The following is a 14,568-nucleotide window of genomic DNA, read 5'->3' on the forward strand; positions in this document are numbered from 1 at the left end:
GATAACCTACTTTTTTGGGTTGCATTCTAACATAGCATGAAGTTACTAGACAAATACGGCTAATACGGTAGATGGGGATGTTCTGCATGAAATGTCATTTATTTTTCTTAATTTGCTACTAGCCTATTAATATGCCGGTGTATTCTGCTTGGTGCCTGGGAATCTGTGTAATGGTGTGTACTTTTTTTTTTTTTTTCTTTTCTTTCTCTTGTCTTGTTTCACAGATGCTAATGAGTGTGAGGGAAATCCCTGTGTTAATGCTTATTCTTGCAGAGATCTGATTGGTGGATATTACTGTGACTGCATTCCAGGATGGACAGGGAAAAACTGTCACATCAGTTAGTATTGACTGGTTCATTCTCCTCTCCACTCTTACCCAACCGCATCCGTTCCCTGCCAAGGTCACCTTCTCACCTCACTGTCTGTGCATTATTGTCTGTGCGCTGTCAGGATGCAGGAGAGTTGAGGGTATGTTCACACATGGCAGACTTTTTTTTGTTTTTAATTTTCCTCCTCGCAGTAATATGCTGCACAAAAAAACCCGCTTCAGTCTGCCATGTGTGAAAATAGCCTAAAACTACCCAATTGTGTAATAAACAGACTTGCAAATGTATTCTTTGCATTAAATTTTTTTTAAAAAATCACCAGTAAAAATTAAGACCTTTATTCACCTGTTTTACAAAAATCCAGACTTATTCAAAATGTGCGAGTATAGCCTTACTTAGTCTGTGTCAGCCTTATCTGGAAATAAGGTTTTGTGAAATCAGTATTTCTCCCCCAGGAAATGGTGCTACCATTGTTCATGGCTGGTATTGCCATTCAATCATTCATGTATGTAAATAGGTCTGGGCTGGTCTGGGTGGGAAGTGGGAACTAAAATATATATATATATATATATATATATATATATATATATATATATATATATATATATATATATATATATATATATATATATATAATATATATTCCACTTGATTTTGATTTTTACTTCATCTAATCTCCTTACTTGTGCATTGCATTCTATAAAATGTATTTTTTTTTTTGCTTCTAGACGTTAATGATTGCCGGGGCCAGTGCCAGAATGGAGGCATTTGCAAGGTGAGGATTTTTTTGACAGCTGGCTATGCAGCATCAATAGTAAAAGATAGAATGTTAAAAATAATTAAAATAAATAAATAAAAAAATATGGTTATTCTCACCTTCCGATGGCCCCCGATCTCCTCAGCGGGGCTCCCGGTACATTCCGTTCCCAGGGATGCTTTGCGCGAAGGACCTTTGTGACGTCACGGTGACGTGACCGCGACGTCGTCCCAGGTGATTCGCGCAATGCATCTCTGGGAACGGAAGCCGCCGCGTGCACCGCTGAGAGGCAGGTGGACTTCGGGGGCCATCAGAAGGTAAGTATATCCCTATTTTTTAATTTTAATTCTTTATTTTACATGAATATTGTACCCAGGGCCTGGAGGAGAGTCTCCTCTCCTCCATATCCTGGGTACCATCCGCACATTGAGCGCTCACTTTACGTATGGTGGGCATAGCCACATGCGTAAAGTGAGTCTTTTCAATGCAATCCTATGGCGGCGGAATCGCTGCGATTCTGCAGAAATAATGAACATGTTGCGGATTTTACCGCTATGCGATTCCGCAGCGGGAAAATCCGCAGCATGGGCACAGCAACTGCGGAATCCCATAGGATTGCATGGGAATGCTTTTTTTTTTTTTTTTTTTTTTTTTATATATATAAACGTTTCCACTGCGGTAAAAATGCGGCAGAAACTTATAAAAAACACAGCGTGGGCACACAGCCTAAGACATAAAGCTTACCCCCAGAATTTGCCTTCCAGTGCTCCTGCACTAACCGCCTCCTTTGGTATGGAAGGGGATAATGTGTCGACAATTAATCACTTGACCGCTGAAGACACTAGCGGGTGACTCTGCTCTTTTGATCCGGCAGAAGCGATTGGAGAGACTGCACAGAAGCAAATGATGGGTCTCCAGGGTTATATATTCCTTTTTTTTGTATTCATCCTTTTCCACTGCCAACTTTTTAAGAAAAATTTGAAATCCCCTTTTAAAAGACTGAACCGCTCTCTGGCTGTATCTCGTTCCTGCTTTCGATGACTTAGGTTGGCCATTTCTCTGATTTACTCCTTGTCTCATTAAAGAACATAAAATAGGATTGTGGATTGTCTTGAGGTTAGGTGTCTTCTTTTTTGCTGATGATCTTCGTGACCGTTATGAATCCTTGTGGCTTTTTTTTCTGGTTTCTTGTATTTTGGTCACAATTCTCGACTCAAACTAACAGCATCATCTATGACTATAATTCTGACCCACAGCCAAGCTGGGAATGTTGGACCTAACACATGAGAAACTATGCATCTGCCATGTGGTTGTGGGAGTTGACCTGCTTTCTGACAGAATGGCTAAGCAATAACTACTTGTAGTCTTAACTTTGCACTTTATCTTATGGTTGCATCTAGGATAAGGTAAATGGCTATCGCTGTCTATGTCCACGTGGATTTATTGGCAAGAACTGTGAGATAGAAGTGAACGAGTGTGCAAGCAATCCGTGTCAGAATGGAGGCGTCTGTGACGATCTGGTCAACGGTTTCCATTGCCGATGTCTCCCTGGCTTTGCCGGTACCACGTGTGAGGTGAGTGTTTCCGAGGAGTCTGCCATGTGGCATCCTCCATGGACAAAACTTGGAAATCTATCTATTAAGCCAGAGATTGCCAGGTACGAGGACCTCACATATTGATGCAGGCATGATATGATACTTCCTATGCACAATGAGCAGTTGTGTCTAAGTGGCGCCAACCCTATGAAGGCACGGCCTCCTCTTCTACTCGGCTGTCGGATGTGTTTTTTGTTTCAAAGGCAGTTTTATAAGCAAATTGAATTACTGGATGATTAAAATTCCAGAGACGTGTAGCTTCTTCATACCCTGGAGAAATGTCTCCGACAAGTCAGCAGCTCATAGTTTTAATTATGCTCCTTAGACATTTACAGCGGATTTTAACTTTTGTCTGTAAAACCATTAAACCCAACCCTCCCATTCTGTCTGTTAGTCAGCACTCCACCAAAGTGCTGCAATTTTTTTAGTGGGGCACATCTGTATTATCATGTGTTGCAAGGCCATCTGCTGGTGGTGTGACCATAGTTGAGGAGGGGGTCTGTAGTGAAGATTAAAATGGGGCGCCTTTTTGGTATTGGTTAAAAAAACAAACCATAAAACCCCACAAATCTCCCTACCTATGGTGGTGGGGTCCCCAAAAATAAAGGATGAGGCCATTTGTGAGCTTTGAGTTCGTTCTTTGGTGAATTTGACCACCACGTGGTCACCTTACAGCATGGTGTAAAAGGTGCAGCTTCACTTCAATAAGGATTTCACAGAAGCTTGGTAAGCTCGCGAAGATCTTGCTTTTTATGCTTGTTTGAACATGTGACAAGTCTTTTCCATTTGCATCCAAAGAAAAATGAAAAATGCAACTTGGAACATGTCACGTGGCCTCACGATAAAATGCTCTCCGTTCACAACTAAAAGTAGAAATACGTGTAATGTAAAAGTATCTGCAAAGAGAGCGGCTTAAAGGGGCTGAACCCTCCCCCACCACCACTCCTGCAATACTACCATATAGGACATTCGCATACTTTTTTTTGCATTGTGTTTTTTTTATTGCATTTTTGTACTTGATTTTTATTGTAGAAGATCAAGGAGTCAGGATAAAAACTATATGAATTGCAGGAAGTTTTGTCCCCACTTAACCATATCCTCACTACATACTATTAAACTTGAACTGGAAAGGGAAATTTATACTAACCAGAGGAAACATGTGGACGCCGCTGATAGGGGGACATCTGAAGAAGGCCATATTCTCACAGGCTCGGTCTGAGCAGAGATTTAGGCGTTCGTCATGTAGTCAGACATCTAGACGTATCCTCGTCCTTGAGCTCTGCATAATTTCTTTTTTTTTTTTTTTCTTTGCAACTCTCAATCTCCAAACCTCAATCAGACGTGCTCATACAAATAAGACATTCCTGTCTTGGCATTATTAAGTCTCTTGGATCAGTAATCCTGTTGCTGCAAATTTTTATTTTATTTTTTTTTATTCCACCACTCCCAAGATGAAAAAATGATTTTTGCTGGATTTAAATTTTTTTCTTTGGATTTTTTTTTTTTAGTGCTTATTTTGTTTTTAGAACTTTAAGCGTTTTATTTACAATGCTTCGACTATCTGTGAATCCAAAACTTGGGTGATTCTTAATGTGATTCTATATTGGGCTACAGAAATAGATTTTAGCATAATAAATGGTTGTGGTTTTTTTTGGTTTTTTTGTCACATGAGGGGGGAAAAAAGATTGAATGAATGAATGAATAAATAAAGCAACAAAAACACCCGACGAATGATGCATTTAAATCTGGGTAAAAAAAAAAAACTGCCCTGGTCCTCGGAGGCAGCGAGTCCTCACTCCTGCATCCTTGGCGCTTCTACTAGTCCCTGTGATGACTAGTCACTAGTGATGAGCAAATGTGCTCGGATAAGGTGTGCTAATAGGTGTGTCATGTGCCAACTGAGTGACTTCAGTGCGCTCGAAAAATGTTACAGTCCCTGCACGTCTCGCAGCTGATCGACAGCTACAACACATACAGGGTAGGCCGGGGTCACACTTGTGAGTGCAATGCGAGAAACTTGCGCATCAATACCCGGCACTGCCGCCGGCACTCGGAACAGCGCATTCAGCTGCACAGAAATACATGCAGCCGCACACTCCAGACCTGAGTACCGGCGGCAGTGCCGGGTACTGATGCGAGAGACTCACGCGAGTTTCTCGCAGTGCACTCACAAGTGTGACCCCGGCACTAGTCTGTTGGGTAATCTATGCATGTGTTGTGGCTGTCGAACAGCAGCAAAGCATGTAGGCACAGGGACTTGAAAAAAAAAAAAAATATATATATATTTATATTCATTCATGACATGAAGAGGTTAAGCGACTGTAGGACGGTTCTTGCTGACACGTCTCTCCCTGTGTTGTAAGCTAGCAGAGATGTTTGGAAGAAGCGAATGTCTGCCAGTCCTCTGCCAACCCTTCGGTGTATTATTATTACCAGTGGATTTAGTGGGGCTGCGTTCCATCAGGGAGGTGGCAGGCAGGCTTCCCTCGGCCGGGCTGAGATTTTCAACTTTCTGCGGATTGGCCGACATCGCTCCCTCCTTTTAAACTTCTCCAGGCCGGGCAGGGAACGTCTAGGTGGCAGAGACGTCTCTCATTTGTGCAGGTGGAAGCTTTTGCAATGTAGGGCGCATACAGACTGGGCAGCATTCATCCCAGTCGCCTGGAAAGTTAGAGGCAGATATAGCCGAGCTGAGTGTACGTTTGTTTAGCTTGTGCACATTTTGAAAAAAGCACAAATAGTTTAGCCTAATGATTGAAGAGTTTGTGTGACTGTGAACACCCTAAAATCCCTGAGGGAACAAAATCTTTTTTTTTTTTTTTTTTAAAGTCTGAAATTTCTGCATTTTAGGTTTGACTTAAATTTGCATCTGGTTTCAGTAATCACAGTGAAGACAAGTGGAAGCCATTTATTAGGACGTACTACCTTAAAAGGCCAGAACCGCCTTAAGGTTTACAGGGTTTTAACATTTGTTTAAGTTGGGCATTTTTGTGCTAATAGTGACTGCAGAGGAGGCTTCAACCTGCAGAAAGTGCTGGATAGTGAAGGTTTCTGCTGTCATGTTTCACTCGCGGAGACACCGCAGAGAATATATATTTTTTTTTTCTGCTTGTAAGAGACTTATATACAGTGTATGCAGTATACGGATCAGATGCAGGGAGTTTTTTTTTTTCTCCATGTTTGCAGATTAGCATATGAGAACATGGGACCCAGGGAGGAAAGTGTAGGGTTGGTTCTTGGCTTCCCTTATTTTTAGGTCTAATTTTTAGGATAATCTAGTTTCCATGTCTACTATTAGAGCCTTATCAAGATCTGGCTAATCTCGCCATTCTGTGTCTTTCTTCACTAATCTTGTGGTAAACTGCACCTTTTGGATTCATAGACTCAGACTTACCGTAAAATCTCATACATGTCAATGACATAATGGGTGAAATACTCCAGTTAGGGGGCTTTGTATTTTTGTGGTCACACACCAAACACATCTGAAGCTGCACAACGCATTTTAGCCTAGATATGCTCCCACTGCGTTTTACATTCTCTGCAGCCATTACAGGAGACTTTCCAGGTCACCAGGAATTGCAGACATGATTGCATCTTTATTGATTTATTTTTTCTTGCGATGGCTGAAACGCTTGCACCATTACTTTGGGCTCTTCCATTCTGTGCCGTCCTTGTTGCTTTGGAAATTCATTAATCCCCAGATACAAGTGTTAGTTGCCCATGTCTCTTAATATGACATTGCCCTTAAAGTAAGAATTTTTTTTTTCATCCCCTAGGTGGATATTGATTTCTGTGACCCGAACCCCTGCCAGAATAAAGCTCCTTGCTACAACGTAGGAGGCGATTATTACTGTGCTTGCTCAGACGATTACGACGGCAAGAACTGCTCTCATCTTAAAGACCACTGCAAGAACGGCTTGTGTAAAGGTAAGCGGGGGTGCCTGCACCATACTGTTAGATCGGAGAGGAATGATTGGGGCCCCGTGGCTAGGTCATGTCTATATTTGTAGGCACATGCAGAGATAAGGTGCCATAAACCGGCGGGCAGGATGCATTGTGCAAATGTTAGTCGCTGGCTGCTATTTCGACGTGTGAATCAGGGTCCTGTTTTTTTTTTCCTGCATCTGATAGTGAGCGTCTCAGTGTCACTAACGTGTCCCTCTTTTTATTTTTAGTCATAGACAGCTGCACAATAGCGATTTCTACTAATGCCACCCAGGAAGATATCCGTTACATCTCCTCTAATGTCTGCGGGCCTCACGGACGTTGCATTAGTCTGCCTGGTGGGAATTTCACCTGTTCCTGCAATCGAGGCTTCACTGGTGCCTATTGCCATGAAAGTACGTCCGATTAAAATAATATTTGGGTATTCTTGCACTGTTCAATCTGTTTGTTTTGTAGAGTAAATAATTGATTCATGTCTTAATAAATATATGTATGTATGTAATGTGTTTTTTTTATTATTTTGTGCGCTTTTTTGTTATTTTTCTAACTAAATCTGTACTTTTTATTTTTTATTTTTCTTATTTATAAAGATATAAATGACTGCCACGGCAATCCGTGCAGGAATGGCGGCACATGCACCGATGAAATCGACTCTTTTAAATGCTTTTGTCCCAGCGGCTGGGGAGGAGAATTCTGTGACATCAGTAAGTTGACTCCATAACTTTCTTTTGCCAGTTTTGCTAACCATGTGTTGTGCCTTTGTGCGTATTGAACTGTCTTACTGTTTGTTTGACTTATTTATTTATTTTTTTTCTTCTGCAGACTACAACGATTGTAATCCAAATCCTTGCCAGAACGGAGGTCGCTGCTTAGATCTGGTGAACGATTTCGTTTGCCAGTGTGAAAATGGATGGAAAGGCAAAACCTGTCATTCACGTAAGTGACAGGCTGCCCCTTATATGTGGGTCCATAGTGTCTAGCAGTGAACTATAGTTATATCCCACTGTTCTTATCAGGTGAATATCAATGTGACGCCAACACCTGCAGTAATGGGGGGACGTGCTACGATACCGGAGACACTTTCCGCTGCCTCTGTTCTTCTGGATGGGAAGGAGCCACGTGTAACATAGGTGAGCGCGATCAGATATTCCATCTCATGGCTGCATAACTTGCAGTGTTCTCAAACAGTCTATACTGCATTTATACAGTCTAGTCTACCTTCAGCTACTGCAAAACTGACTCCCAGCATCCAAGATGTAGGCTTTGCAACAGCTTATTGAAGACCTCTCTGTTGTCAATATGATGTATGGTAGTTTGTGCACACACAATGGACCAATTTTCTTAGCAGTTTCTCATTTCTGTATAAATTATAAAATATTTGTATCTATTTTTTTTTTTTTGTCAATCTACAAATCTTGCTGGAATAATTCTAAAGTGCACGGGAAGGATCGTTTGGCATCTGCTGGTATTTAATATCCCGTCATCTGTTATGATCGGTGTGATGTACTGTATAGTCGTCGGTGATGACGTTTGTATCACTTGTGCTGTGCAGTAACTGATGTGATGTCACGGTGTTGCATATTTCGTTGTCCTACTTTATATATATATATATATATATATATATATATATATATATATATATATATATATATATATACACATACACATACACATACACATACACATACACATACACATACACATACACATACACATACACACACACACACACACACACACACACACACACACACACACACACACACACACACACACACATACACACACTCACTGGCCACTTTATTAGGTACACCTGTCCAACTTCTTGTTAACACTTAATTTCTAATCAGCCAATCACATGGCGGCAACTCAGTGCATTTAGGCATGTAGACATGGTCAAGACAATCTCCTGCAGTTCAAACCGAGCATCAGTATGGGGAAGAAAGGTGATTTGAGTGCCTTTGAACGTGGCATGGTTGTTGGTGCCAGAAGGGCTGGTCTGAGTATTTCAGAAACTGCTGATCTACTGGGATTTTCACGCACAACCATCTCTAGGGTTTACAGAGAATGGTCCGAAAAAGAAAAAAAATCCAGTGAGCGGCAGTTCTGTGGGCGGAAATGCCTTGTTGATGCCAGAGGAGAATGGGCAGACTGGTTCGAGCTGATAGAAAGGCAACAGTGACTCAAATCGCCACCCGTTACAACCAAGGTAGGCCTAAGAGCATCTCTGAATGCACAGTGCGTCGAACTTTGAGGCAGATGGGCTACAGCAGCAGAAGACCACACCAGGTACCACTCCTTTCAGCTAAGAACAGGAAACTGAGGCTACAATTTGTACAAGCTCATCGAAATTGGACAGTAGAAGATTGGAAAAACGTTGCTTGGTCTGATGAGTCTCGATTTCTGCTGCGACATTCGGATGGTAGGGTCAGAATTTGGCGTAAACAACATGAAAGCATGGATCCATCCTGCCTTGTATGGAGCATCTTTGGGATGTGCAGCCGACAAATCTGCGGCAACTGTGTGATGCCATCATGTCAATATGGACCAAAATCTCTGAGGAATGCTTCCAGCACCTTGTTGAATCTATGCCACGAAGAATTGAGGCAGTTCTGAAGGCAAAAGGGGGTCCAACCCGTTACTAGCATGGTGTACCTAATAAAGTGGCCGGTGAGTGTGTATATATATATATATATAGATAGATAGATAGATAGATAGATAGATAGATAGATAGATAGATAGATAGATAGATAGATAGATAGATAGATAGATAGATAGATAGATAGATAGATAGATAGTCATGGCTGAAAGTCCTGGCACCCCTGAAATTGTTCCAGAAAATGATTTCCATTACACATGTATTGTTACACACCGGTTTATTTCCTTTGTGTGTATTGGAATAACATAAAAAGCCAGAAACCGGACAAGAAATGGATAAGTTGACTCAATCTTTGCTTTGTGTGTCACACGAAGCATGGAGAACAGACAGAGGAGAAGAGAACCATTTGAGGGACTTGAGAACCAAAATTGTTGAAAATATCCATTATCTGTTTTAACATTCCAAAAGCAAAAAAAAAAAAAAAAATCTAAAGTCATCTCTTGTCTTGGTTTACAGCGAAGAACAGCAGCTGTCTTCCCAACCCCTGTGCTAACGGAGGGACGTGCGTGGGCAATGGAGATTCCTTCTCTTGCATGTGTAAAGAAGGATGGGAGGGACGTACCTGCACACAGAGTAAGCCTTTACTTTTTTTTTTTTTTCTTCTTTCGTTCCTTTAGGATATAGGGTGTGTCTCATAACATGTTTTATCCTTTCATTTATTTGCCAACATATTTGACTCATTTGGGATGGGAAGTAGCCTCCGGCTACGAAAAAGAAGCTTGTGTGTGTCTTAAGAATACACGAAGACTAAAGGTGTAGATGTGCTGTAGTTAGAGAAAACTTGTAAATGTATGCAAACTATCGCCTCTGGTCTAAAGTTTTGCAATGGATTATTTCCCCAGCTTTAGTAAATTTTTCTTGGTACATTCATAAGCGTTTCTAAGGTTATTGGTATCCAGCCTTTAAATGATATACTCACAGAGCTCCTTTCTTTCGGCTTTTCTTGGTTCTACAAATGTTGCATGATTATTGCAAAAGTCAGCCGCCTTGGTTGCACACTGCTCTCTGTAATGCATGCTTATAGGTGCAGGTTACAGGTGTTAGAAAGCATCGCCAACCTCCAAAATAAAAGGGAAGCTGCCTTCAGATGGCCATCACTCTGTGCCTCTATTTAGGACCCTAATGCTCCATTCTGCATCCACCCTTCAGCTTGGCATACCGCTCCATTTTTATACGCCACTCACTATATGAAAGTCCGCACAGAGTGGTCCAGTGGGTGTGTACAGGCCCACCACAGCGCCTACTGTGGACTCACTGACCCGGCCCCTATGCCTTTGAGGTTGGGGCCGCGAGCTCTCGGCAGCCGCCAAGAAATAACCTACTGGTGGTAGTTTAATAGGTAATAGTTTTGTCTCCGCCTCTACCAATATTGTCTGTCTCTAGGATTTTCCACCAGTGTCCGATGAGTCCCAGACTGTTCCGCTTTGCGTCTTACGTTTTCTTTGTGTCTGAGATATTGTAAATGCTGGCTGTGAGATAAAGCATTTACTGATGTATCTGCTAAACAGGCTATTCATTTCAGAGGTGTGATCTCCAGTAGTTCACAGAATGAGATTTTATCTCCTCCCCCAACACACTCACAGAATTAATCTCCAATAAAGCTTTTTTTTGTCATATTCGCCAATTGTTTTGTTTTGCTTTTTGTTTCAAATTTGTTAAAATGGGGCTCACAATCCATGATTTTTTTTTTTAACCAGATTTTGTGACTTTTCAGCACCAAAAGTCTGAAATCCATTAAAAAGTTGCAGTCATATAGAAAACTGCTCCAGAAACCTTACTCCAGGCAGGGACTGAAGTGAGCTGCGCTAAATTAAAAAAAAAAAAATGCAACTTTTCCTCGACAACTCCTAAAGTGGCGCAAAATAGCTACAGAATGAGGGATAAATGCTAAAGCTACCGCGAAAAGGAGCAAATTACTCCCAGAAAACTGGAGCAACAGAAATGATGAATCGTTGTGCCTGTGTGTTTAGATACTTGAACCCATTTTTGTGTATGAGGTTGTCCAGGCAAGTCTGCCGTCACTGTGTATATTCGCTTTGTGCGCGATATAAGGATTCTCTGGGAGCGGGCGGACACGTGCCGACTAGACGTGTGCACCCTCACTCAGTACAAGTGAATTGAGCGAGTCTGAGCAAGTCTAGTCAGAATGTGGCTGGAAGTATGTAAATGGGGATTCCTGACAAGTGCCCACTGAGGATTCCCGGGTCTGCAGTCACACAGTGACTGAACACTTGAGCCCCACCCCTCGTAAGAAATATCCTGTTGCAGACGGAGGGTCCCGTCACTAGTCATGGAGCAGCCTGGCTCTGTTTTAGAAGACCTGCGTAATGGTTCAGTGTATTTTAGAGAGATGGGGAAAAAAAATGTAAATTTTAATTTTCTCTTCTCTCTCTGTAGATACAAATGACTGCAATCCTTATCCCTGGTAAGTGACATTTGCTTGTATTTTTCGCCTATTTATTACATTGATACATCCTTGGTAATGTGACGTCACTGTAGGTTGTTGTGCAGTGTGTAGAACTGGGCACTGGTTTCAGCATTACCCTTTAATTCTGGTGGCACTGAAAATGCAGAACTACCGTATATCTCCAGTGCAGTTTAGTAACTTAAGACTTCCAAACCTTGGCTATGACCCTGCGAAGAAAACGAGAAAAGGCGCTTAGTGTGTTACCCTCAATATAAGACCCAGAGAGCAAAGGATTGTATATGCTCACATGGGCTGTGACCCAGCACAACTCCGTACTTGTAAGAATGAAGGGCTGCCGCTCCGACCACTGACCCACACACTGGTGGGAAGAAATGTAATCAAACCGAACAGGAAAAAGCGGCGATTCCTGGGAGCTGCCACAGTGACAAAAGGGATACATACACCAGTGCCTGGGAGTCACCACTCTTTTTTTCTGTTTGGTTTGAATTGCCTATGACCCTGACAGTGTAGACTTCATATAAGCCATTATACGTATGTTCCATATTCAATTTTTTGGCAGCATAATGTAAAGTCTGACCTTCTTCCAGTATGTTTGAGCATGAGGAGCTGAGATATTTGATTATAAAGCTCTTAGCTAATGAGTCCAGTAGGTGGAGTCATGATTGACAGCTGTCTGTACACATGCTCCACGTATGACCCGCCCACTGGACTCCTACGCCCAAATTTTATACTGAATTGATTTCCCACCAAACTATATATCAGTCTACATGATTCTGTCCTGTCTGCAGCAAGTTATAGATCAGGTGGGCTGCATGTGTGACATGACTTACAGGGCATAAGTATTGGTATATTTTATAGAGACGTTGCTTAGCTGGTTCCTCTGTTTTTCCTGTGCAGTTATAACGGTGGGATCTGTGTTGATGGCGTCAACTGGTTTCGTTGTGAATGTGCGCCTGGATTTGCAGGACCGGATTGCAGAATTAGTAAGACATCCATTTTTTTTATTTTTTTTCTGAAGACTTATTTTTTAAGGGAACGTAGCATTATTTTTACTAACTGCTCCTACACCGGTTACGCTTTGAGTAACAATCATTGTTTTTCCTATGTCCAGATTCAATAAATGTATAGAAGCCTCCTGCCATGTATTCTATGCAATTTCTGAATGAACAGCAGACAAATGGATTAAATGACAGACCCCAAGCAGCTGCTCCGCACATCAGTCAAAAAGACTAACTGCGCGTAGCACAATTTGTGCTGTAAACCACGCGGGCGCTGCCATCTTTGCTTACGCTTTATTATGTAGACAAAGGTCTTCCCGGCACGGCCTTATTATTGTTTGTCTTTTGTAGACATCGATGAATGCCAGTCTTCCCCTTGTGCGTACGGTGCCACTTGTATAGATGAAATCAATGGCTACAGGTGCACCTGCCCTTCAGGACGAGCTGGCCCACGTTGCCAGGAAGGTAATTAGCGCGTTGTATTCACATAAGTGCCCAAGACTCCTGTAAGCCATTTATATGGATGACTTGGCAGAAGATCTAAACTGTTTTTTTTCCTTTCTGGTAGTGATTGGCTTTGGAAGATCTTGCTGGCTGAAAGGAATGCAATACCCGCACGGGAGCAAATGGGACGAGGAATGCAATAGCTGTCACTGCCTGGATGGAGTGATCGACTGCACAAAGGTATGGATCCTAGTGCCCATCCTCCTCTATTAAGGCTTTCTATAGTTCTTATGACAATAAATGGAGATTAGGTCTGTATATACAGCTCTGGCCAAAATTAAGAGACCACTCCAAAATGTTCAGTGTCTGATTTTTCTCTTCATAGGTATATTTTTGAGTAAAATGTAAATTAATTTATTCTATAAACTTCTGACATGTCTCTGAAGTTCCAAGCAATACATTTTGTATTTTTTTTCCTGAAAAGGAGAAATGGTCAAAATAAAAAAAATAAAAAAAACTCGGGAAGAGTTCAGAAATCAATATTTTGTGGAATAACCATAATTTTTAATCACAGCTTTCATGCGTCTTGGCATGCTTTCCACCAGTCTTTCACACTGCTCCTGGTGCAAAAATGTAAGCAGTTCTTTGTTTGATGGCTTGTGACTATCCTTCATCCGCATCATTACATTCCAGAGGTTTTCTATGGGGTTCAGGTCTGGTGATTGGGCTGCCCAAGACAGGGTTATTCTCTGGTCCTCTACCAGAGGCCTGGGAGTTTGAGAGTTCTGCGCAGGATCTTAGTTGTTCCCAGCATTGCACTTTTCTGGACAGAGCTCAGATGTTGCTCCTGGGATCTGTTGTAGCTATTTTCCCAACTTAGTGGTCACTGCTCCAAGTAGTCCTATCACCACTGGAATCACTGTTGTCTTCACCTTCCACATCTTCACCCGTTATCCTTTGAGGCCCTGGTATTTCTCCAGCTTCTCATACTACTCCTTTCTGATGTTGCTATCACTTGGCACTGCCACATCTATTATCATTGCTGTCTACTGATCCTTGTCTACTATCACAATGTCTGGTTGGTTAGCCAACACCTGCTTATCTGTCTGGATCTCGAAGTCCAACAGGATTTTAGCCCTTTCATTCTCCAGCACTTTTTCTGGGGTCTCCCACTTGGACTTAGGGGGACTTAGCCCATATGCTGTGCAGATGTTCCTGTATACAATTCCCGCTACTTGGTTGTGGCGTTCGGTATACGCTGTTCCTGCTTGCATTTTGCATCCTGCCACTATGTTTTGGACGGTTTCTGAGGTTTCTTTGCACAGTCTGCACCTTGGGTCTTGTCTTGTGTGGTAGACTCCTGCTTCTATGGATCTGGTACATAGTGCTTGCTCTTGTACCGCTATGATTAGTTCC

General features: G+C 42.0%; 1 protein-coding gene across 4 annotated transcripts in view; it reads left to right on the forward strand.

The window, feature by feature from the left end:
* Positions 1 to 14,568, forward strand: part of JAG2 (jagged canonical Notch ligand 2) — an 85,229-nt gene that overhangs the window by 66,100 nt on the left and 4,561 nt on the right. Inside the window, exons 10-23 of one of the 4 annotated variants that reach the window (XM_077266179.1) lie at positions 225 to 338; positions 1,055 to 1,101; positions 2,484 to 2,657; positions 6,455 to 6,605; positions 6,854 to 7,018; positions 7,214 to 7,327; positions 7,446 to 7,559; positions 7,640 to 7,753; positions 8,059 to 8,088; positions 9,739 to 9,855; positions 11,680 to 11,707; positions 12,608 to 12,693; positions 13,060 to 13,173; positions 13,277 to 13,392. In XM_077266179.1, the coding sequence (XP_077122294.1) occupies positions 225 to 338; positions 1,055 to 1,101; positions 2,484 to 2,657; positions 6,455 to 6,605; positions 6,854 to 7,018; positions 7,214 to 7,327; positions 7,446 to 7,559; positions 7,640 to 7,753; positions 8,059 to 8,088; positions 9,739 to 9,855; positions 11,680 to 11,707; positions 12,608 to 12,693; positions 13,060 to 13,173; positions 13,277 to 13,392 (1,484 nt within the window). The remainder of the gene's footprint in view (positions 1 to 224; positions 339 to 1,054; positions 1,102 to 2,483; positions 2,658 to 6,454; positions 6,606 to 6,853; positions 7,019 to 7,213; positions 7,328 to 7,445; positions 7,560 to 7,639; positions 7,754 to 8,058; positions 8,089 to 9,738; positions 9,856 to 11,679; positions 11,708 to 12,607; positions 12,694 to 13,059; positions 13,174 to 13,276; positions 13,393 to 14,568) is intronic. The other 3 variants (XM_077266190.1, XM_077266196.1, XM_077266206.1) reach the window with 3 other exon arrangements.

Source organism: Ranitomeya variabilis, chromosome 1 (assembly GCF_051348905.1).
Source record: "Ranitomeya variabilis isolate aRanVar5 chromosome 1, aRanVar5.hap1, whole genome shotgun sequence".
Taxonomy (NCBI): Eukaryota; Metazoa; Chordata; class Amphibia; order Anura; family Dendrobatidae; genus Ranitomeya; species Ranitomeya variabilis.